Source organism: Pseudopipra pipra, chromosome 4 (genome assembly GCF_036250125.1).
Source record: "Pseudopipra pipra isolate bDixPip1 chromosome 4, bDixPip1.hap1, whole genome shotgun sequence".
Taxonomy (NCBI): domain Eukaryota; kingdom Metazoa; phylum Chordata; class Aves; order Passeriformes; family Pipridae; genus Pseudopipra; species Pseudopipra pipra.
In genome coordinates this window covers 1704547-1728370 of record NC_087552.1, presented here as the reverse complement: position 1 = coordinate 1728370, position 23824 = coordinate 1704547, and the positions used below count along the sequence as shown (strand labels likewise).

Sequence of the window (23824 nt, the reverse complement as noted above, 5' to 3'; positions counted from 1 at the left end):
TTGTCCCTTGGTAAAGATTTCTTGTGACACTAAGAATCCATCACTGATTCCACTGGGCCTCTGGTGGTTTCTTCATGGAGTTCTGGAGTCTCTCTTGTCTTTCCAGCACCTCCCTGCAGAACAGCACATGAAAACATCCCTGCCTTCGTATTAGCACATCCTGGAAAACCTGGGTTTTCATTCTATAACATTACTGATAAAAACAGATTAGGAGATTCAGATGCAAAAATACCACTTTTTCCTGACCATTTTCCTGTGTATCTACCACTGCACACTGGTGCAATAAGCACAGTGGTGAGGTGACACTTCAGTCTGATCCATCAGTCTGAGTGAATCAGTAAAAAAAAGCTTTAGAGAAAAACACCATCCCTGTTCTCAGCTGGCCATTAATTTTCAAACTCATCAACGGCCCTTCTGTAAGGGAAACTTTCAAATATTAGACATACAACTGCATATAAAAATCACTGAGACCAAGCACTCTTCTGGGGGGGGGAAATCACCTAGGCAGTAAAATCTCTGAATTTTCACAAGTATCACTTGTTTCTCCCCCTTTTCAAGCCTTCTGCTTTGTTTTGTCGGGATGAACCCAGAAGCAGGTTTATGCAATGCCACCTCCCTAGGGTGTTTCCAGATAAAGAATTTCTTTTACAAGAAACCCCGAAGATGAGATTTCCATAAAAGTCTGCCTTGATTATATCTCCAAATGCTGTCTGTTATCTCAATCTGCTTGACTAAAGCCAAACCAAAGGGGACCTTTTCCCCCTTTCACAGAAGTGCTTTCGGAGGTACCGCAAAAGAAAAGAAAAACTTAATTTCCAAGGTGCTAAAAGTGTAGACTTGGACAGCTTGATTTTTGGGGAGCGTGATTGCTATTGAGAGCCCCTGGAGGACGAGTCTGTCAACCTTTTACCTCGGGGGAAAAGGAGAAAAGAATAAAATTTAAAAAAAAAAAAAAAAGAAGAGGAGAAGAGGAGGGAAAAGAGGGAGGGGCGGGAAAAGATACAAGAGACGGGAAAGAGAGGAGAAAAAGACGAGAAAGGGACAAGAAAGAAAACAAAAAGAAGAAAACAAGTAGGAAAAAAACCCAAACAAACAACAAAAAAAAAAACCAAACAAAAAGAAGAGAAATCTATTAGTCGGTGGCAGCTTTGAGACGAATGTACGGGGAAGCTGCCACGACCCCTCACCTGCGCCCCCCCCGCCTTCCCGCCGCGCGCCCCGAGGGACCCGCCGGGGCGCCCCTCAGTCCTCCATGACACCCCCACACCTGCACCCCTGCGGGTTCGCACCTCCGAGCAGGGCGCTGCTGCCGACACGGCTCGCAGAGAGGAGGAGAAACGCCTCGCCGCTCCTCCCGCCTCCTTCCCCCCCGGGAAGGGGCCATCCCAGGCCGGCCACCCGCTGCTGCGCGGAGCTCCGGCTTCATCCCAGCGTGGCACGGGGAAGCGGTGGCGCCGAGCCCCTCAGCCCCCAAAATGGCCGCCCCCCCCTCCCCTCATGCGGTGGGCACCATGTTGTGGTTTGGGATTCCAGGTGTTTTAATGATGCCCTTTGACACGGGAGATAAAAATCCCCTTTACGCGGGGCCAGGGAGGAGTCTCGGTCGTTTTCCTCGTGATATTTGGCCGGCAAAGTGGCACATTTTGTGGGGGTGACCGTGAGCTGACTGAAGGCAGATACTGAGGTGAGGAGGCTTCCTACCGACACAGAAAAGGTCAGAGGGCAAAAGCAAAAGATTCAAAAGCATCTTCTCCAAAATCCAGTTCAGGAATAAGAACTGAAATATTTTTATTTTTAAACCAATCTCTGCAGAGATCAAATGTTTTTGGGTTCCCAAAAGTGATCGTCTGGCTGGTGTTTTCAGGGTGAGGGAGCGGGTGCAGAGTCAAGAGGCAACTGCTTCACTTCAGCAAAGGAAATTACGTGTCTGACTGTCCCATTTTGGATCTTGATTTCAGGAATAAACGCACAGGAGGCTGTCCCTCTTTTCAGGTTATTCTAAAGAATAGGCAACAGCTTCTCCCAGACACGAGTTTTCCGGAGCAGGTGTATGAACCGGGCCCACAACAAAATCCTCAGAGCTGGAGAGCTTATGTCTGAGGCAGACAAGTATGTTTATATATTAAAATAACTGATTAGAAGAAAAACACATAACCGTTCCTCAAGGATAACACGCCAATTTAATTTACAAGAGAGGGGATCCATTCTCCTGGTGCTAAAAGACACACCAAAGGAGAAGAGTGGTTTTACACGGCCTACTTCAGAGTGAGCAAAGAAAAGTAAGAATTAACCAGCTAAAAACAGACCTCAGGTCTCCATTCTTGCTGCACTGCTATCCCGAGTGGAAAACAGCTCGAGGAAAGGGCTTTTTAATGCACCGCCCTCCTATCCAAAGAGGGAAGAGGTAAATGAGTTTATAGGTAAATTCGCTCTACAATATCCAACAGTCTCAGGTGTAAACAAAGCATGAAGACTCACCTGGGAGGGGGCCAGCCCCTACCTCTGGCAGGCAATGCTGGAGGTTTGTTTCTCCTGTATTTTGGATGGTGCACTGAACTTTTGCTCCTGGCTGTAGGGCTGGGAAAGGGAGGGGGACACTGATCACTCCGCATTCGCTCCTACTTTTGCCGTGCTGTGAGCTGGGAATCCAACTTCCCAAGCCCCGCAGGGTACCACCTGCTCCTTACCCCAACCCCTCTGCCCGACCACGGAACCTCGGGAACAGACTCCTCCCTCAGGAGCCGATCATGTGCTTGAGGGAGAGCCAATAAACGCCGCGTTCAGGGTTTGATTCATCCCCGAAGTGTCACTCAAAGTCTGGCTTCAGCGGGAAACTTGATACCTTTTCCCTATCAGGGCCCTGGCAAGGTGCTTTCTGCGGAACACCACCTGTCCTGGCTGCAGGTGACTTTTTTTGTCCCATATTTCCTGGGAGTCCTGGTCTGGAGCACCCCAGTCTCTTTGCTGCTTCCCCCTGAAACAGCAGAAACCTGGGGACAGAGTAACTCTCTTAGGATCAAATTCCTGAATAACTTTCCTCCTGTTTGGGAGTACTTCTGAGAAGAAAAATCTGAAATCACCACAGGTTTGCCAGCAAGATGCAAATATAGACTTCTTGTGTTTAAACTAATCCACTCTCCCCAGAGAGAGGACTATGAGGTGTGCAGAGGGGATAGAGCTTCAGAGGGAGGGATTGGAGTAATTTATGCCAGCAGAGACTCTACTGAAATACCTGGCCCATACCCACCAGACATTTCAGAATTGGTTAAAAGCTTTAATAATGGCTTGAACTGTTTAGTAATCATCCTGTTTGGGGTGGGAACACTGTAGGATTGTGGTGTTGTACTGTGATGACTCTTGTTTTGATTCCTGGTTCCTGATTCAAACCCTATTTTCAGCAGGGTGATGGCATCAGATGCAGAAAGGAAACCAGCTGTGAGTTCAGATGCCCTGAGTTCACCTCCTTTGGTTGTGACAGCGCCTGTGCTCTTCCTAGAGGGATGGATCTATTCCTCACCTTGGCTTGCTGCTTTTCACTTTGCTTTGAGGAGCTGAGGGACCCAGAGCTGTTCTGTGCTGGAGGCAATATTATGTGGAGAGACTCTTTTATGTTCTCCAAAGAAAATTCTTCCTTTTCAGACTTAAAGGCAAGTGCATTTTCCAACACAGGAATGGATGTGGATTCACTGATTTTGCAGCTTACTTCTGTTTCTCAGCTTTGTTCTTTCACTCTCAGATCTCTCTCTTTCCTTTTCTCTGTCTGATCTTTCATATTTTTATCTGAGGCCTGTCCAGAAAAACAAGCTTATTCTGTGGCCTGAATTTCTTCTTTCAGATGCCAGACTGACATTCTCCAGAGCTGAGGGAATGGATGTCTCAGAGTCAGCTCAAGCTGATCGGAGGTAAGTATAGGAAAGCCTTATTTTCTATTAATTAATTTCTAATTTTTTAATATAATAAACCTTCAGGAGAATTGTTATCCCAAGAGGAAATGATTCACTTCCGTAGGGATCCTGAGCTGATCCAGGAGAGTTGTGTTCTGACACTTCTGTTCTGTTCCGTCCTCCTGCAGATTTAGGTGAATGGCTTCAGGACTCCAGGGCAGAGGAAGAAGCTGGGCCCACTGGTGCCTGAAGGATGTCTATTATTTAAAATTCCTGACGCTCCTCAGCTTACATAGAGCCCTGCCTAGAAGAAAAAGTGAAGTTCTTCTGTGAGAAGACCAGTGAGCAAGGAAAAAGAAGTACTTCTTTCCTTTGTCAGCCTTTTCATGCTGCCTGTAGGACCATGGGCCAGTCACCCCTTGGCTGTGTTTGTGAAAGGTATGAGGACCCACATTATTTTATAAGAATCCTCTTTAAAGATAAATTGTGAATTTGCTTCCTCTGAACTTATCAGATATAGCCAAGCAGCAGGCAGATTTAAACTAAGCCTAATATTTAATTCCCCTGACAAACATCCATTAAGAGATGTGTACAAAGTTTAGGAGCTGAATTTCCTGTCTTTGATTTCTGGGTTTACTTTTAGTCTGACTTAAAGACTTGCCAGCTCAGGGACTCAGGAAAAAACAGTAACGCCACTCTGAATACTGAGGAAAGAATCTGCTTCATTTTTGAACGGGAAAAGCATGGCAAATGCCTATTAACTAATGAAATGTTTGCATTTAGATCGATCAACTTAAACGGTAACAATTTCTGGTTTCAGCAGATGGGGGCAGTGTTGCTTCACTGAACTTTATTCGCAAAAGAAATACTATGCGAAATCATTTAGGAAAAGTCAGAGCAACTGCCAGCAAGGAGGCAGTGCCTTTATTGATGATAAATGCTCTCTGTGCATTGTGAACTCTGACGAGTGAAAGCAGTGGTCATTTCTCTTGCTTTAGCAGTGTGGTGCTTGATGAGGGAAAGGGTTCTAACAACTGTTCCGAATTTATTTTCTCTTACACTGCAACAATGCAAAATTTCAATTGAAACATATTACTCTGTGTGGAAAGCACTTTTCTGAGCCCAGGTCTGTTCTGTTGCCCCTTAACAGAAAGTATCTCAGCTCTGTCCTTAGAGGTACTCCTCGTAAAAGAATTCCTTTCATGTAGCAAACAGTGCTAAGGTACTCAAGCTATTTGAGGTTCTTGGCAGAGGCAAGATTTTAAAAAAGAAAAAAAGGTTTGTATTTAATACTTTGGTAGGAGAATGACGATTTTGCTTCAGTTGTATTCAGCACTGAAATCTGTTTCTTGGAAGGGGAGAAAATGATGTGATTGCCATGGCGATAAATTTAATGAAGTTCATGGCAAAAATGATGTTGGATTCAGCACCTGAACTTAATCACAGTGCTGGAGGAGAAGAAAATCTGTACCTCAGAAATATTTGGATAGCTGTTAATCACCAGACACAGGACTGACAGTGTCAGCTCTTACTGGAAACCTGGAGTCTGCAGACAGGTGTAGTGACCAGTGTTTTGTATGGGAAATGGATGTAATCCAAAGAAGTGCCTTGGCTTGTTAACAGGCTCTTGTGTTCTTCCCCAGCCTTAACTAGTCCTGCTGGCTATGGAGAGGAGGAGGGACAGCCCCAGGAGAGCTCCCAGAGCCCTCAGCTGCCTCTGGAAGGGCCATGGAGGGGATGGAAATGAATTGCTCTTTGTGGTGCCTTGGAATGAGGGTTTTTACAGTGAAACCTTAGGAGTGTAAGACCACAGAAATCTGATTTGAGTCAGGCTAAAGGGTGAGTTCTGGATAATAGCAATCCGTGAGCCTGACCAGGATGTGAGGCTAATGAAAACTCAGCCCCTGGGAGGGAAGTGGAGGGGACAAAGCTCAGTATAAGCAAGGATTGAGGATCATCTACCATGAAAAATAAAGCGAGGGGCCTCCTTCCTGCATTCCTCTCCATGGCTATTGGGAATGAGGGCTGGGACATGGGGGGCAAATAGAAGGCTCTGGGAACCTGTAGCATCTTAAAGGGAGTGGGAAGGGGGCAGCATGAACAAATGTAAGGATTTCTGGGGTTAAAATCCCGGCTTCAAAGCTTTTCTCCCCGCAGTTCTTTCAGGTTTTGTAACACAAGATCTCCACAGCCCAAAGGAGAAATAATGCACATCCCAGGCACTGTAAGATCAAAAGTGCAGGTGCCTTAGAGGCAGAGGCACTACTATGTGTTTCCTCAGCTATGCCAGCAGGAAAGGGAGTGGGCTCTGTGCTCCTCTCTCTATTGTCCTGTTCCAGGTCCAATTAAAGTCAGGAAAGGTTTTGAACACCTTCAGATGTGACACAATGAGTCAGATCCCTAAGCCTCTGTGCATATATGCAAGAACAGATGCACACACATGGATACGTTCTACTGGAGTCAACTGCCTGCATTAATAAAACTATCCCGAGTTCTTAGTGTTATTTCTTTTTCCGTGTATTAGGAAAGCATTGACCTTTTCTAGCAATGTAGATGAGGAAAAGAAATATGTCCATGGAAGTTGTTGGGCTCTATGTGGAGGAAAAGTGCTTTATGAGAGCAGAATTATTAGCAGTGCTCCACTGAGCTGGTTTGGAACAGGTCCATTGTGTTTTCAGCAACTGGCAGTTTGGATTGTTACAATTCCTTGGCAAGTACAATAGAAAGATGGTGGTTTCCGGGGGCATAATAAAAGGGTGAGCCCCAGCTTTGCACACTGCATTTTATAATTGCATGCTTGGTGTGCACAATTGGGCAGCACTGCCTTACTTGCCTTAATCCACCTCTCTCTCTCTCTCTCTCTCTCTCCCTCTCACTTCCTCACCCTCCCTCAGAGCAGCAGTAGCTGCTGCAGCTCTGGCAGCTCATCAGGGAGAGCACCGAAAATGAAAAGAGTTCAGTTTTCATCCTAATGTTTTTCCCAAAGGATTCATTCCACCTGCTTCTCCAGCTTTCCTGATAGCCTTCCCCCCCCTTTTTAACCCAATAAGTATGGAATTATTTCACATTTTAAACCCCGCTAAAGGGTTTTAGGAATGGGCTTTTCTCTCTCCTCCTCCCCCAGCCTGGTTTTTTTTTTTTTTCTTTTTGACAAGTCAGAAAATTGTGAAGTAAGCGAACAGAGTAACTGAGAGCTCGAGAGGGAGAAGACGCTTCCATTCTTTTAGTGCAGTGGGCTGAGGCAAAAAGGCCATTGTAATGGTAAATCGCAGGCAGAAAGGAAGAAAAGACTGATAATCAATCACAAATGAAGCATTCGTTTGGATTTTGGCAATTTGCTGCCCAGGGGCTTTTAAATCTATAAACTTTTTTTTTGGTCTTTTTTTTTCTTTCCTTTTTTTTTTTTTTTTTTTTGCCCACATCCTTAAAAGCACAAGTTTGATCTACTGGAGACAGGAAGAGAAATCTTTACAAGGCTGTCATGCCCCGAGTACCTGGCAAAGGGGAAAGCACGGTGCCGAAGCGGCAGTAAAACGCCGCGATCCTGAGGGAGAAGCAGCGTGCTGCAATGTGCATGGGAATGTTTTTAGCCCATCACCTTGGACTCCAGCTCTGAAGAAAAACTTTCCATCTCAGACTGCTCTCGTTTCATGCATTCAGGGATGACTCGTGGCGGGGCTTCTGGGGAGCTTAATTCGCAGCTCGGTCGTTCTGTGCTTGCCTGAGTGGGTTTTTGCGTTTGCCTGAGTATGTGATGAGGACAGATGAGGATGTTAGACAATATTAACACCAGCATCTCACCTTCAGAGTGCAGCATTACCCACAAAGGAAGATACATCTACCTGGAGGCGCTGCTGCACGGAGGCGCTCCATGGGGATTCACGCTGAAAGGAGGGCTGGAGCACGGCGAGCCATTAATCATCTCAAAGGTACCCTTCTGATTTTCCATGTGGGGAATTTTCCATCTTAAGAGCGGTGCCCGACTTACAGGGCAAGAGCTGTAAAAGTTAACACTGAAACGTTATGTTTCATGCTGTATTTGGCTTGGTTTTTACAAGTGTTGAGCACCTATTCAAGCCAGCAGGTTTGCTCAGGAGCTGCACGTTTGAGAAACACAGGAGAGCTCTCAGTGTTGTTTAACTACCCAATAGCAGGTTTTGTCCCACGGGAAGTATCTCGGCTTGCAGAAATTGCCTGTATTTATTTCACTGCTATGAATGGGAGGGAGTAGGGGACTCTTATGAGGTGAACTTGTGTCATGAAGTCACGGTCAGTAATCCATCCCCCCCCCGCTCCTGAAGTGAGAAGAAAGTGAGTGTTTTACATCACATGTTGGCTAATTAAAAGTGTACCCGTGAAAGAGGATTGTAAATACTTGCACCTATCGGGTAAGTGCATGTATTGTGCTCTCTTAATGCTTTGCTCACACCACATAACTCTCTACTTACTAAATATCTATTAAGTATGGTACACCTTCAAGATTTTTATTATTTAATGATTGAGTATTGCCAACAGGCAACTGGTAGCATAGCTCACAAGGATATTCTGAGGGGGAAAAAAATGGGAGAAGGAATTCCTCAATGTCATCAGAAGTGGTCTGATTCAGTGCCCAGGTACCTCAAGATGCAGATGCTGAAGACAACGGATTTTCAAAAGCCTCAAATCAAACCTAGGAACATCTAAAATCTGTTTGACCTGTGGCCCTTAAACTGTTCTGAAAATAGGATTTAGGTAACTCTGAAATATTGCCTCCAGTGGGTCATAAACATATTTTTCTTGTGGTGTCTGTGTGGTGCTTTCTAGTTTCAAATCCAATTGCAACTCCCTGTGCAAACACAGTCCCATGAAGAGCTGTCAGTCACTGAAATAAATTAGTTGTGATTAGTGCATTTACATGTCAAAAGTAAAAACAGGGGACTTCCATAAAAGTCCTTTCATCATAAGGGGATTTTAGAAATTTCACTTAATATCTTTTTTGCAGGGCCTTCTTGGAGAGAGTTTGGTATAGCCACAGGCAGCAAAATGGTGTTATAATTTTCATTTTATAAACATGAAGGACTAAAACAGGCTGTTCACTGTTACTGGTAGTGTCCTGCAGTTGTGAGGAAAGACTTTCTTTTTGTTTAGACATTCCTCTGTGATGTAAAAAGCACCACCATCCCTCCCCCTTTTTTTTTTTAATTGGGGGCAGGGAGTTGGAGAGGACGAGAGATGGCTCTGGCTGCTGAACATTAATTAATCTATGGGATTTGGTTTCCACAACAACCAGGCCCCTTAATGTCAAACATGCCTGGAGTGTGCACAGTGCCACTGGGAGCTGTATGACTTGTGCCTGCCTTCCCTGAAACAACACTATAAAAATGGGCTGAGGGTTTTTTTGGTTGGGTTTTCCTTTTTTTTTTTTTTTCCTTGTAGCCCCTGCTTGGTTTGTGCTATCAGTGTCAACATTTCAGTGTTTCATTCATGCATGGGTGATGCAGAGCTGGAGAATGGCTGCATGTGAAAGCTGTGCTCTCTGGAATTCAGGCAGCTCCAGTTTCCTGGTTTCCAGTTTCAGCTGAGAAATTCCTCTTGTGCTTGAATTCACTATGAGCTCTTCAGAGTTAATTGCATATTAGTCATTTAGCTAATTCAGTATTCTTCACCTGATTGTACTGGGAAGTAATGAGGAACTGTGGGGAAAAGATAGACTGAATTATGTTACAGGTTAAATTCTGTACAAGACTGCTTAGAGAATCATAGAATGTTTTGGGTTGAAAGGAGCCACTGAAGATCACACTGCTCATGCAGGCACACACTGGGGATGATCCACTAACAGTTCTATATAACATTACATGTAAATATCAGAAAATGTGGATGTCAGGTTTTAATTTCTGATTTTTCACACTTAAGGAGCTTTATTTCTGTTTCAGTTCCCCATTCTGTTTGCAAATACATTATGTTTATGTCCACTTAACTGTCTGTTTGCATTGACAGAGTGGTGTTAAATGGCCTCAGTGTAAAGAAAATTGCACATTTCAGCAAATAACTAAACTGGTGCCCGTGAAAGCTTCCAACACGACTTAAAACAAAGTAACACTGATGTATTGTTATCGAATAGCAGACAGATAACAGATCTCTTTGAATACAATAGTTCTTTCTAGCCATCTGGAACTGCTGCTCATTTGGGATCCACGAGTATTGTGTCTCATCTTCAGACCAAAGGCTGTGATGGAAGTTCAAAATGAAGGAGTGAATTTACAAAAGGCCCACATGCCAAAAACTAGTTCTCACAGCCCTGTACAGTTTTTTGGAAAGGCACATTTTTCCATCAATAACATGCCAAGAATTTACCCAAAAGCAAGAGAAGCAACATTTGGGAGTGTAAGTGCAAAAGCCAGACCTGTGCTCTCAGCTGGTAGAAAGTGCTGGTTCAGAGATCCAACTACCAAAGCTTTAACTTTTTAGTGTATATTTTTTTTAGCACTGCCTTCAAAATCAGAACAAGTTGTTTCCTGCCTTTCAGTCCAATTCCCTTTGCTATACAGACATATTGCTGTGCCCTGTGTGACAGGACAGGCTGATTTTTTTTTTGGGGGGGGATGTGATTGAGTGCACAGAGGGGCAAACTCCCAGTTCAACACACTAGTGAAGCTTTGCTGGCTCAGCCATGGTGCTCAGCACATCATGCAGCCCAGCCTAACTCAACTTGTCAGAAATGTTGGTTGTGCAGCTGATGTGAATTCCAGTGTTTAAAACACACGACCTTTTTATGCTCATGCTCTTCTTTTTTCCATCCCCGTGGAAAGACAAACCTATATTGAAACAGTTCCGTGGCAGGTAAGTCCTTAATGCAGGTCTCTTCCTAATTTATTTTGCTGGAGGTGAGAGCAGACCATAAATTTATAACATCCAACCCATAGTTTCCCTCCTCCATGTAGGAAGGTGCTTTGACATTCCCTCTTGTCAAATTTTTTCTGTCTTGTTTCTGGACTGACTGTAACAACTCATCATGTGAAGCTGTAGAATTATAATATGTTATGGTTCTGGCTGTACAGGACATTTAAAAGAACATACTGATTTTCAATGAAAAGAAATTTGGAAATGCTGACAATGTGTCAGCAAAATAGGAGCTCAGGGGGTTGACTGTCCTGGAGCAGGACTGAGCCATCTTGGGAACATTATGGGAACATAAGGAAGTTTCCTTTCCTTTCAAAATTTCCTTTGTCTCCTGGAGCTGCCTTTGGGCTACAGTGCTTTAGGATCCTGTGTGGTGTTCCTGGTCTGCCACCTAAGCACAGGTTTGTCAGGGAGCCTCAGAAATAAGCTTGGTGGAATCCTCCCAACATTCGGTTCTAAGGCCACAGCATCCACATCTCTGACCCTAAATGAATAACCAGGGCAGAGATTGCTCTGCAAGAAGGCATGAGCATAACAATGGCTTTGAAAGGGAAACCTTCACCAGCCCACTCCAAGGATATGGGAAGATAAAGAGAGAAAAGGGGTGGTACCAGAAGGGAAGGAATGGAAGAGATTTGCTCACAGTGGAAATCTCATTAAACAAGCAGTTTCTTCACCTGGAACTGGAACTTCCATGAGAAATGCAAAAGTGATTGCAGGTGATACCGAGTGTTTAATTAGAGTCCAATTTGCTGGGGCCTCAAACCCATGATAATATCCAGAAGCAAGCCTAGATCTCTGTTTCAAAAATTACTTTTTTGGCTCACCCTGGGCTGTAAGATCAGTATTGCAAAAACAAAACCCCTGACCATTCTAGGCAGTAAAGACAAAAATGTAACAGAACTGTTCATGCCCCCTCAATTTTCTCTAACATTTTTTAACTTCAGGCAATTCATGCTAATCGATCTCAACTATTTTGGAGCCAGGTGAGGTATTTCTGTAGTCTGTTTCTCCTTGCTACACACCAACCTTTGGAATAGTTCTAGCTGTTGTAGAGGCCTCTGAAATGCCCTTTTATTTTGAGCTCCATGTTGACAATGCTAACAAAGGAGCTGTTTCTCTTGTCTAGGAATTAAAGCATCCGAAGCGTTCTCTCTCTGGGACAATGGCTGTGTGGGAACACTTCGCACATGCTGTGCTGGAGTTCATGGGTTCCCTTCACTCAAAAGGGCAGGGCATTTACAGGGACCTCGTGCCAAACTCTGAGGTTTACCTCTCAGCAGGGATGTAGGAAGCAATAAAAGTTTAATAATAATGGGAACAGTTTGGGACAGAGCCTGAGAAAGAATCTGGAATTCTCATGAGGTGTTTAAACCTTGTCAGGAGCCTGATCCAACCTCTGCTGCAATGAAGAGCAGTCAGTGCTTGCAGGAGCTGAATCCTTCCACAAGCCTCCCATGCCTGTGCTACTTCTCTTTTTGGTTATGATGTCTTGTTCACCTCACTTGAGGGAGCTCACAGAGCACTTACTGACACACAGTGAGAATTGTTCCTCCATTCTCGACAACACAAAACCCAAAAGGCCCTTCTGTACCCAGGTGATCCACAGACGCTTGGCCCTGTCCCTGACCAAAACACTGGGAATCAGTGTTCTCCCAGTACCAGGAGCCCATTGATTTCTCCACTTGAATGCCCTGAGTCCCCACAGACAAAATTAAATTATCTTATGCACTAACAGGCAAAGTTTCTTTGCACCTGTTCCCTGTATCCCTTGGTATGACAAATGGCAGTTTAGGAACTGTTACCCTTTTTGTAGGGCTGCAGGCACAAAAACCACGGCCAGTGCTCACGTCAGAGAGGCTTCTCTGGAGCTGGCAGAGTAATGAGAGACTTGTTGGCTTGGACATGAGGACATGAAACTGAGCCAGAAACTGGTGACCATGAAACTGGTGACTTCTCCTCTTATTATTTTTTTTAGTTTTTTTTTTTTTTCTTTGAACATTTCCACCCTTGTTCTTGTCAGTATGGACTTTATTTTTCTCCCCACTGCTGAAGAATAGCTTGGGGCCTCTGTGTTGTTAATGTTTAAAAGAACCACCCCTTTTCACTCTTTATCCTCCCATATCCTTGGAGTGGGCTGGTGAAAGTTTCCCTTTCAAAGCCATTGTTATGCTCACGCCTTCTTGCAGAGCAATCTCTGCCCTGGCTATGCATTTAGGGCCAGAGATGTGGACGCTGTGGCCTTAGAAATGCTGGGGTTTTGTGGAAGAACAGAATAAGAATAGTCTATAAGAATAGCCTGAGTGCTGATCTCTTACTATTTAACTACATCAGCTTAGAGGCAGATGCCTGATCCCAGACAACGTGGGAATCTGGATGCTGCAGACAGGGAACTGGCACTGTAATTGCTTCAGAAAGCAGAGGCAGTTCCTCACCACTCTTCTGGTTTCTCAGGGCTCAGCTTAGGGCCTCTCCAAAGACTGCTGATCCCAGCACAAGGGACAGGATCGCCTACCTTCTCTTAAAGCCAGGGAGTTGCTGGATGAAAAGGCTTCTATTGTCAGCCCCTCCATTAGGCTGCCGAGCGTTCCCCGGCACAAAAAGACTTCTGTTCCCTTCCACAGCACTGAATTAGCAACCGCGGACAAACCGCCTGCCTGACGTGAGCAGGGCCGTGCTGGGCACTGCTGCTGCCCCAGCAGGGTCAGGGGCAGCTCTCAGACAGCTGAAGGGGCAGTGCTGGCTGGGCTAGGCTGGGCTGGATCACAATGAGCCCGGCTACAGGGAATATCTTGCTTGTCCTTCCTAACGCAGATCAGCAGGGGTGAGTCCCAAGGTGCACAGGCAACTCTGTGATGCTTTTACGAAAGTGCACGTGGAAGGAAAGGGTGAAAAAAATCATCCCTCTGTGCTGAGAAGGGGTGGGGAGAGGGGCCAGTCTCCAGCTGACCAGTCACGCAGCAGTGTCCTCCTTACCAGAGATCAACCCCAGCTGTGAAGTTTGGTCCCAAATCCACCTGAAAGGTCAGGTCTTCACCACTGCATTGCAGCCACAGGAGTTACAGTGTCATGTCCTTCAAAGTCATAAAAAGGTGTAAGAGAAGAAATATCTGGACAGAGAGGAATCCTGTGTGATTAAACACAACGTGTAATCCTTAGGGTCAGGAAATGGAGCCTTCATAAATCCTGCTCTGGCTTTAGCTTACATGAAAGATTAGATAGAAAAATGCCATGTACCCTTGTTTGCTTGGCTGTAGCAGGTATAACCAGAGTTCAGGTTTACACTGATCCTAAAATGAGACTCAGGGAACTTACTCTTTAAATCAGTGTTTGTGCAGAATAGATGATTGCTTGTGAAATTCCACCTTTCCCATGCTTCTTGGAAGCCCAAGGCCAGAAGAAAACCCATCATCAGTAATAGAGCTGGAGCCGAGGTGATCCCATCTCAAATTTCATTGGTGTTTGCCTTCAGGATCTGGTGATGGAGCTCAAAATTGTGGAGCATGAATCCAGTATGGATCTATTATGCAGGAACTATTTGACCAGTGACAGGACTTCCCCAGTGTCAGGGCAGGGTTCAGTTGGACATTAGCAAAAGGCTCTTCCCCCAGAGGGTGGTCGGGCACTGAACAGGCTCCCCAGGGCAGTGGTCATGGCCCCAAACCTGTCAGAATTCAAATAGTGTTTGGACAACACTCTCAGGGACATGATGGGATTGTTGTGTTGTCCTGTGCAGAGCCAGGAGTCGGACTCGATGACCCCTGTGGATCCCCCCAACTCAGAATATTCTGTGAACTACTCACATTTGGGAGGGATCTTTGAAAGTGAAAATGAGAGGAACTGTAATTTGCTTTCCAACAAACATTAGTAGTCAGAGAAACAAAGTCCAGAGGCATTTGAAAATAGACAGGTAAAGCACAAAATCTCTGTCGCTCATTTGTGTGCTTCCAAAGCCTTGAGTGGATCCCCATCCGGTGGCAGCAGAGAGCATCCAAGGACAGTGTCAGGAAACACTGAAAGATGTTGGCACCCATCAGTCCCAACGGAGTACACCTGAGGGGTGGAGAAAACCTCTTCCCAAGTGTTGTTTGTTTTAAGTAAGAGAAGGTTTGTGTCAGCTCATTCTCAGGGCTGAACTGGAAATAGACTTCTGGTCTTCCTGTTTTCAGCCAGACACTACTTAAATCTTAAAAAAAAAAACCAACAAATTATTGATTCCAGGTTTCCTGGTCAACTGAAATTAGGAAAAGGACAACAGGAACAGAACAAGAGCAGCTTATCCAGGACACAGCTTGTTAACATCCTATCTGGTATTCAAGCATAATATTAATTTTTCACACTTGCATTAAAAAATCCCACCAGAAAAAAATCAAACCCCAGTGAAGAATGATTCCTGCTGATAAGAAAATCACTGTGCTTAAATTCATTAATAGAAATAGGCTGTGGGATATATTTCAAAGCACGGGGTGAGAAATAAGCTCCCAAATCCCATTAAGAAATAACAGGATTTATGTGCATTCCTCCCATATATTAACTTTCCCCTCTGGAAACGTCTTGTGCTGAGCTGGTGCCATTTTTCAGGCAGGTGCAGTGTTTTGCAGTTCCCACAGACCTCTCCAGATAATCTGCCAGCCTGAAAGCCATTCCCTATTCTCCCTCAAGAATGGGGATTTTCCGATGCAGGGCTGAATGAGGAGTTTGGCTGATAAATGCCCCAGCTCGGTGTTGGACCGGGCTTCTGTCACATCACACATTCTGCAGTGATGCTGTAAGCACCCCTGTCCCGCCCATATCCGCCCTTCCGGTGTTTGCAGCCCCAGCCAGCAGAGATCCAAGAGATACCGGCTTTAACAGCCACTGTCAGGAGCGGGTCCTTGCCTGGGCACGGCTTGACGTGCAGAGCTACAATTTGTGAGCTGAAGTTTTCTGGGAATTGCTTTGTAGCATCAGCAGGGATAGAAAATTTCCCAACACCTGAGAGACACTTTCCTGAGAAAGTGTCCACTGTAGCCATAGGGAAGTATTTTCCTGGTTTTCCATCAGCTTGCAAGCACTATTTATTTTTTCTATCGTGGCAGTGCCAGCAGGACACAGTTAAAAGCTACAACCCTTTTATGCTATTTATAAGTGTAATAAAAAAATGTGCTCCCAGGTGGCTGGAACTTATAGTTGTGATGCAGTCACAAGATGTGAGTGTAAAACCCCAAATGTGGGAATGGGTGAAGAGTGAAGCAAGAATGAGTCTGCAACTGCACCAGGGAATTTACTACCTCATACAACAATGATGTTGCTTGGGGTTTATGCATTTTTTCATGTTGGCTTTTAAGCTGTTTACAATGGGACGTAATCGCTGGGATAATCGTGCCCTTGAAAACTTGCAGTAGTGCTGGATCCATTACTTCTAATTTTTTTATTTTTCTGTAAAAATATGTATTCTTTAAAGGAATGCTTCATTTACAAAAGTGGATTGGTCCCCAATGTCAGACCTCATGTTTTCATACATGATTGATGATCAGCCTTGCCAACGGACGGAGAGAGACCCACATTTCTCAAATGCAGTCTCATAGAAACTGGGAAATGAGCTGATGGAATTCAGACCAAAGATCTGGCTGTTTTCCAGGAGCAAATACATGGCAGGACACATTTCCAGTTTCAAGAGAGAGGCATGACATGGAGAAAGAAATGTGAAACATTTGGACAGAGAGGGGTGGGGTCGGGGGGGGGAATCTTCATTTACTCTATGGTCCCACACTTCCCTCCCTCCTGCCCTGCTCCATTTCTTGTTGGCTTAAAAGCAGTTGCCAGTGTTTGTTGAATAGTGTCAGCACAGAAGGGATGCAGCCGCTGACCTGACTATAAGGCAACAGCAAAAGGTTAGCAGAATTAGTCTTGTACTGCAGACTTGTATTAATAGTTGTATTGTGGGGTTGTTGGCACAAACTCTGCAATTAAATAAGTTGTTGGCACTCTTCCCTAGGTTAAATTGCTACGGCTGCTCCCCCTGCTTGCAAGTCAATGAATACAACACTTTTGGGGAGGCAAGTTCAAACATTTTTGTTCTTTGGGGATTCTGCACATTTCTGATCTCAAGCTAAGAGGTTTCTGCTGGCTGTCCAAGCAGACCTCTGTTGTTGTTCTGTCTCTGCAAACAGCCTGTGCAAACCACTGCTGGAATAACCAAGCAGGGAAGGAGGTGGGTGAGAGAGAGAGACACCACAAAAGACTGATGGAGAAACAAATGCCCTTGGAAAGGGTCTTTGCTTTCTCTCCTGCCCAGACCCATGGATGTTTCTTAGCACTGGGCTATTGTTGGAGACGATTAGTTTTCCATCACAGCTTCATCAGGGGCAACTTACCCTTTTTGTCAGCCCAAAAACACAGCCACAAACACAGGAGGGAGGGACTCCCTGCCTATCCTTGCCCAGAAGTGCAAAGCAGCCCCTTTTTCCAGCCTGAGCCCTCTCCCCACTCTTGCTCTAGTCAGTGGCAGTTGTGTTTGGCCCAGGGCCCCACACAGTCCTCTGTGCTGTTCTACGGGGGGCCACCCTCAGCAACACACCTTCCCAGCAGGAAAACTTGGGATTTCCAATTGGTTAGCAGTTCCTTCTACTTTGGGAAAAGGAGTACTTGCACTTCTTCCCGAGTCTGTCTCTGATGTAACAACATGAGAGCTACCAGCAGCACCTGTGTCTTCACCTGGAAAACCTCAGACATGAGAACTGCCGGTGCTTCAGTCCCTCTTTCCCCATGGTCAGTGTTGAAGGGCAGCAAGGCTGTGGGGAGACTGTGCTCTCTACGGTCTGGGCTGAGAAACCTGTACAGAGAACAGCCAAGTTTTCTAAGAGACTGGTGCTATACAGAAAAATATGCAGGGAGGACCTTAATCTGTGCTTCCCTGAAGGCTGGCTGTTACTTAGTCAGGCACTGGATGTTAGTAAAGAACTGTGTTGAGCTTTCCCTGCCTACCAGGGACATGGGCTTTTTATGGCTTGTATCAGTGTTTGATGGAGATTGATGGAGAGTGAGCCACGGGCTCACCAGTGGAAGCTGGAGAAAGGAGTGAGCAGAAACAAAAGTAAGCACGCTTGAGTGACTCTCTGCAACTCCTTGTGTGTGTCTCATCAGCTGCTAAAACAAAAGGTTCCTGTGCTGCCTGGAGCTGAAGAGAACCAGGCTGAGCATCTATTGTTCTGTATGTTGTATTCTTCTCAGGCTGGGATCTTGTCAGCTCTCGTTAGCTTAACAGGTTGGACTGTGTCACCCCTTGGACGGGAGACGTTGAAAGGCAATGAGAAATGACACCAAGTGGTTCAGTCCATGGCCCTGCTCCCGCTGAGTCAGTGCTGAATCACTGACCCATCAGGGTCTGGGGGGGAGGGTGTGATAGTGCTGCTCTGGGAGACGTTCTGGCTTTGGGGATGAGATATTATAGAAGCTCAGTCGGTGGCATAGGGAAAAAAATGTCATGGCACAAGCCAAATTCTGTTTGGGATAAATTGCTTACCATCTTAATTTTTCCTGAGTCACCTTGGGTTTAAGCCCTCTCTGTAATTCACAGGGGGTTGTAGTCTGCCCTTGTATTTTTGGTGACCAGTTGTAGACCAAGCAGAATCCTCAGTCAAAAGTCTTTTGTTAACTGCTGAGTCTTCAGCACTCCAGAGTGAGTCTGCCTCTGTTTCAGCCAGTTGAAAATGGTGGTAGTATCCTGTCATTTCCAATAAAAACATCACCTTCCATGATGCCTGTGGCCATGGCATTGCCCAGTGACCGAAAGGGCACAAATGTCTCCAGTGGCAATGGGATCTGAGGGCTGGTGTTGCAAGGCTCCCCTGCTGCTGTGGGATGCTTCTACCCAGAAACCTTGCAGGGCAGGTTTACTGTGCCAGAGCAGGGCTTTAAAGTACTTCTTAACAAAGCAGTTCAAGGTATGAATGAGTACACCTTCTAAAAGGTGGGAAGGAATGCCAAAGAAAGACACCTTTCTGCATGTGAGAGACTGTGCCTTTCCGAGCTCTGTAGCTATCCCTGGAAATTCCCTAGCCAAGAAAAAAAAAAAAAAAAAGAGGATGGACAAAAAGAGAGTGTGGTTGTCTCATAGCTGCTCAACAGGCAACCCTGAGATCCTTCTGGCAAGAGCAACTGAGGCTGAATTTGTCATTGTTTGGCTTGTGTCACCCAGCTGGTCGGGTCAGAGAGCTCCTCTGACCTGAGCCCACGAGTGATGGACAGGTCTGTAACGGGCATTATCACAACATAATCACACGGAGTGAAAGGAAAACCCTGTGTGCCTTTCTTAACTTTTTCCCTCCCTGCTCTCCAAATCTTTAGGATAATACATCTTTTCTTATTTTACTCTCAATCTGTTAATGCTTCTGTTGTGTAATAAGGTTTTCACAGCAAAATATGGCCTGGAGAGTAGTAAATGGAACTCTTCCAAGGATCCCCAAAGATCTGCAAAGATTCTGTTCCACTGCTAAAGGAAGCATTAATCATGGTCAGAAATATTTCCTGCTGGGTCGTAGTGTGCTCCGTGGTTTCCTCTGTCCCTCGGGCACTAGTGGAAATTCCAGCTGATAAGGAGGTGAGGGGTTTTTTTCATGGTTTGAGTTAGCTAAATCGGTTTTGGAATAGAACAGAGGGTCTGTGAGTTCTTAGTGGTATTACTGCTCTTGCCAAAACCAACAGCAGCCAGGAAGAAAAACACTGGAAACCCAAAGACCCGGGTCAGGGGGAGAACAGGGGAAGAATTTTGTTGGCCTGGGGACTTGGAAATTCCTTTTGTCTTTCTGTATATCTGGATATATATGTGTTATTTCTGTTATATATGGATATATATGTGTTGCTGGCTTGGGGGAGTAGAGGAGGAGATGGGCATTTGGAGCAGGCAGGGTCAGGAGTTTGGCTGTTCATTTGCATTTTCACGTTTTATTTACTCACAGCATATTGACCATGCCATGAATACTAATTTTAATACATGGAAAGTTTAAAGAATGTAAAGCTATGTAACATTTTTGGTTAGGTGGCCTGTATAAAGAGATCAGTTCTTGTGAACCCTGAACAAAAACTGTGGCAAGACAAACAGAATAGAAAGAATATGAGTGGCTTGTGTTGAACTGACAAGTTTTGTTTGAGCCTGTAAAATCCACGCAGGTGAACTTTGAAATGAAAATAATCACCTAAACCCAAACTGATGTATTCTGATTTTAAAATGTCCAAGTTAAAAGTTTCAGTCTTTTAAATGATTCCTTCTTTGCTGCCTTTTAGGGATCAGCACCCTTTACTGCACCTCACCTGCATGTGGAAGCAGCCTTGTTCCTGCCACTCAGAATCACACGAGAGTGAAATAATGACACCCTGCTCTTGTCTTTCAAACTAAAGCTCTGCTTGCCTGTGGAGCAATTTAGCCTTCATCCCACCTATGAATGACATTCCTTATTATCTTTGGGGCTTATTTTGGCCTTTTGTCTTCTAGTGAAATAGAGCTGAGCCTTGGCAGAATCCCCCTTTAAGACCTTTGCTTAATAGTGCAAAGCTCCTAGGAAAATTAAGGTGGTGAGGTAGACTTTACATGAAGGAATGGATGTGATGATATCACTGGATATTATGCCTGTGCATTTCATATTTCTAATCTAGAAAAATATTTTGCTTTCTTTATTATTATTGGTAACTGGCGCTGAGTGAAACATGGATTTTCAGGTCACTGACTGTTAAAAAAAATATTTGGGATGTTAAAAAAAATATTTGCACTTGATTCAGATGGTTTCTTTCAATAACATTTTTAGTTTTGACAATTCCTAGAGATAACTTCAACTACTAAAATCAAATCAGATAATGAAATTTTGAATTCAAACTGAAAATGGCAACTTTTTGTTTTAAAAATAGTGACCTTTGGGGTGTTTTCTTTGCAATGAATATCTTATCAGAATCAGTGGGTATTGGGAAATGTGTCCACTACTAACATGACACCAATTGGACTTAATCTCCCAAGTCACACAGGCATTAGAAAAGTTCATGAGCAGTCTTTAAAGCCAAGTAGATGAGAACTGGATTTGCAGGAACACTCAGTGTCCAGGAAAGTTCCCATGGTCCTTATTTGAATACTCATTAAAAAAAATCTGGCTTTTCTCCCTCAAGTTCCTTGTTGGCAACTGCTCTTATTTATTCATGTCCAGAATCTCTCACCCATGGTGTCTTTCCACCCAGAGAGGATACTGTGGCCCTTTGCTTGTGAATGCTGCAGTGGAGAGAGACAGGGAAAGAGGTCCTATGATGACCATCACCCCCTGGTCTGGCAGGAGGACCAGAGTTCCCTCTGCCTGAGCTAAAAAGCTCCACTCCAAGCAGAAGCTTGTGAGGAACTGGATAAGGCCAGGAAGGAGGCACTGTGTGCTCAGCATTAGTGCTTAACCTTCCCCCACAGCCCTGGCTGCCAAAACCTCGTTATTTCAACTCTTCTAAATAACTTGTGAGATTTGTCTCTAAATCTAGGGGTAGCACTAATCCAGGGAAAGAGGGTTTGGTAGTGTAAGGCCTTGTCAGTGGAGCAGCTTGTGAGAGTGAAGCAGCTTTTCTTAAAGCTGGTGTATGCACACTGATCCAGTTGTGTGTGCAGTGTGAGCCCTTGGCTTTGGGCATCCCTGGGAGAGTCCAAGGCCAGGTTGGATGGGGCCTTGAGCAACCTGGTCCAGCAGAAAATGTCCCTGCCCATGGCAGGGGGTTGGAACTACGTGATCTTTCTGGTCCTTTCCAACCCAAACCACTCTGTGATTCTACGACAGGTTAACCCATGTGGGCCCCATTTGTGTTGGTGCCATAGGGTTGGTTACAGTGACACAGGCATCCAAACAGGCCTGTAGCTCACCCACGGCTGAGACCCAAGGCTGGACAACTGACACTTTCTCATGTGTTTTGCCATTTTTTGCCCAGTTTTGCACTCCCTGAACCTCAGCCACTTAGTTCAGTCTCTGGCTGTGCCGTGCACTTTGCGTTTGCCATCTGACTACACCTTGCTGGATTTTATCATCCTGGTGGAGCACGGCACAGAGGTGGGAGCCACCTGTGTGCTGGTGCCCAGCACAACCCTCGAGCAGCCCCCAGCAGTGTCAGCTGGAAGGTCACAGGACCTGGTGTTTCTGCCCAACCTTGTTCTCCGCTCAGTGTTGCGAGGGCTGTAATTCCCAGCACGTGAGTTCTCGCCCTCAAGAGCTGCCTCTGTCCCAGGGCTTGCCTTGGCCGAGTTGTGGTGCTGAACCACCTCAGCCAGCTCCAGGGTTAGCTGAGGACAGCGGGGTGCTGGCTGGCTCCACGCTGGCCTCATGCATCTCCTCCCCATGGAACATGGGAACGGCGGGCACGCTGCTTGGGATGTGTGCGTGTGTGTGCTAATGAGGCCCAGAGGTGCTGCCAGCCAGCTCCCTCCAAGTGCAGTTTGCACATGAGTGCACCAAGAATGCACCAGCTATTCAGTGGTAATAAGTTTTTATAAGCACACGTTTCTGACCATGTCAAATTTTGTACCCATTCAGCTGCTAAAATCCATGGAATTTGACACTGGGGAAACAATCACGTTTGAGAAGAGCTTGTACAAAGGGGAACTCACATTGCTTCCCAGCTAGAGCCTGAGCAGTTGACTGGCTTTTCTAGCACAATATCACACATTTATTCCTTAAGTAAGATTAAAACTTTGGGAGAAGAGAGATTAGTCAGCAAGATTAGAATAGAAGCGATTCTTAGAGAGTTATATTAACCAGAAACAACCATTACTCGCAACTGCAAAATTTGAAGGACATTTTTGTTCCACAGTTTTGGATGGCAGAGGTCTACAAACACACAAATGGGGCCCAGTGTGTTCTCAGCTGGGAAATCCCATTATTTTCTGTAATATGACTTATGTGAGTAAACTAAAACATGCTTAAGGGTGTGATTTAAGACAACCAAACAGAAAAGGATCATGTTCCCAGAGATCTTGGTGTGCCAATACCTAGATAACAGCAGAAGATGCTGATGTGCCCAAGGTGCTCTCACACTGAAATGAGGGGAATGCGATATCTTCTCCATTGGGAAAAAAAATCATAGGATCTAAATCAGGGAAAATCACTGGTGAGAGAGACTCAGTGAGCATCAAGGAGTGACCATCACCACTGCACTGGCAGCAAGGTGTCATCCTTCTTAAGGACAAAGAAAGCTCTTTGATTGGCTCTCTTTTGCCTTCCTGCATGAAGCACTGAAGTACAGGAGGTGAAATCTCACTTCCCACACTGCTGGTCTGATATCAGTTTACCACAATAACTGCCCTCTGGAAAAACAAACATTAGCTCAGCAGAAGGCAAACTACACAACACAAAGAGATGAAATATTGAGGAAATGGTGAGCAGTCACTTGAGCTGGTACAGGAGCACTTAACTTTCTCACCCCAAGGGCTCGAGTGAGGTGAGTGGAGTTACTGGGACTCATTAACCACAGATCCATTGTTCATTGGAAGCTTGTGCTGTGGGGTGATCGATACTCCAAAACCTGTGTGGGAACAGACGGGACATTAGGAACAAATAACAAAAGTGAAACCAGCTTACAGGCCTGATCCTTTCTGCTGTGGCTTGGGGCACTTCAATTCCTGAGCAGTGAGGAAAGCTGTGTGGTTCCAGAGAAGAGGCCCTGCGAGAGGACCAAGGAGCTGCTGCTCACAATCAGTTTTCACTTCTGGTCCCCCCTTGTGCCCTCTTTGCCTCACTTTTGTTTCGAGGCCAGAAGAGCCTCAGCTGAGGCTGTTGAGGGTGAAATAAAATTTTCAACTCTGCCACGACAAACTTTCTGTCTTTAACAATGGCTTTGTACAGCGCCTGCAGCAGCAAAGGGTGTTTTTTCAGTAACCTGTGATTTATAGAGAGTGTGATGCAAAACACTGCTGAACCCTCCCCAGGAATTACAGCACCTGTGAAACCTGCTGTGGGACAGAGCACAGCTTTTAGGCTGAGGATTTGGATCAACATCATGTATATTACCAGCTCAGTTTGGTTCTGGCTGTTTAAGTGTGATGGATGAGCATTATTATCTGCCTGGAGAAA

The 23824-nt window shown here is 45.3% G+C and overlaps 1 protein-coding gene and 1 long non-coding RNA gene across 5 annotated transcripts in view; one reads left to right on the top strand and one right to left on the bottom strand.

The window, feature by feature from the left end:
- Positions 1 to 2161: 2161 nt before the first annotated feature.
- On the bottom strand, positions 2162 to 2724 carry LOC135413735 (uncharacterized). The gene is made up of 2 exons (XR_010430368.1): positions 2479 to 2724; positions 2162 to 2385 (listed from the first exon to the last, which is right to left on the bottom strand). It is a non-coding gene; the product is annotated as an uncharacterized LOC135413735 (long non-coding RNA).
- Positions 2725 to 7341: 4617 nt separating this feature from the next.
- The window catches only part of SHROOM3 (shroom family member 3), a 122479-nt gene continuing 105996 nt past the window's right edge, over positions 7342 to 23824 (top strand). For 2 of the 4 annotated variants that reach the window (XR_010429793.1, XM_064651380.1), the window contains exon 1: positions 7342 to 7813. Coding sequence is in view for 3 of the 4 variants with exons in the window: in XM_064651380.1 (XP_064507450.1) it covers positions 7649 to 7813 (165 nt within the window). In the remaining variant the exon portion in view is untranslated. The remainder of the gene's footprint in view (positions 7814 to 23824) is intronic. The other 2 variants (XM_064651376.1, XM_064651375.1) reach the window with 1 other exon arrangement.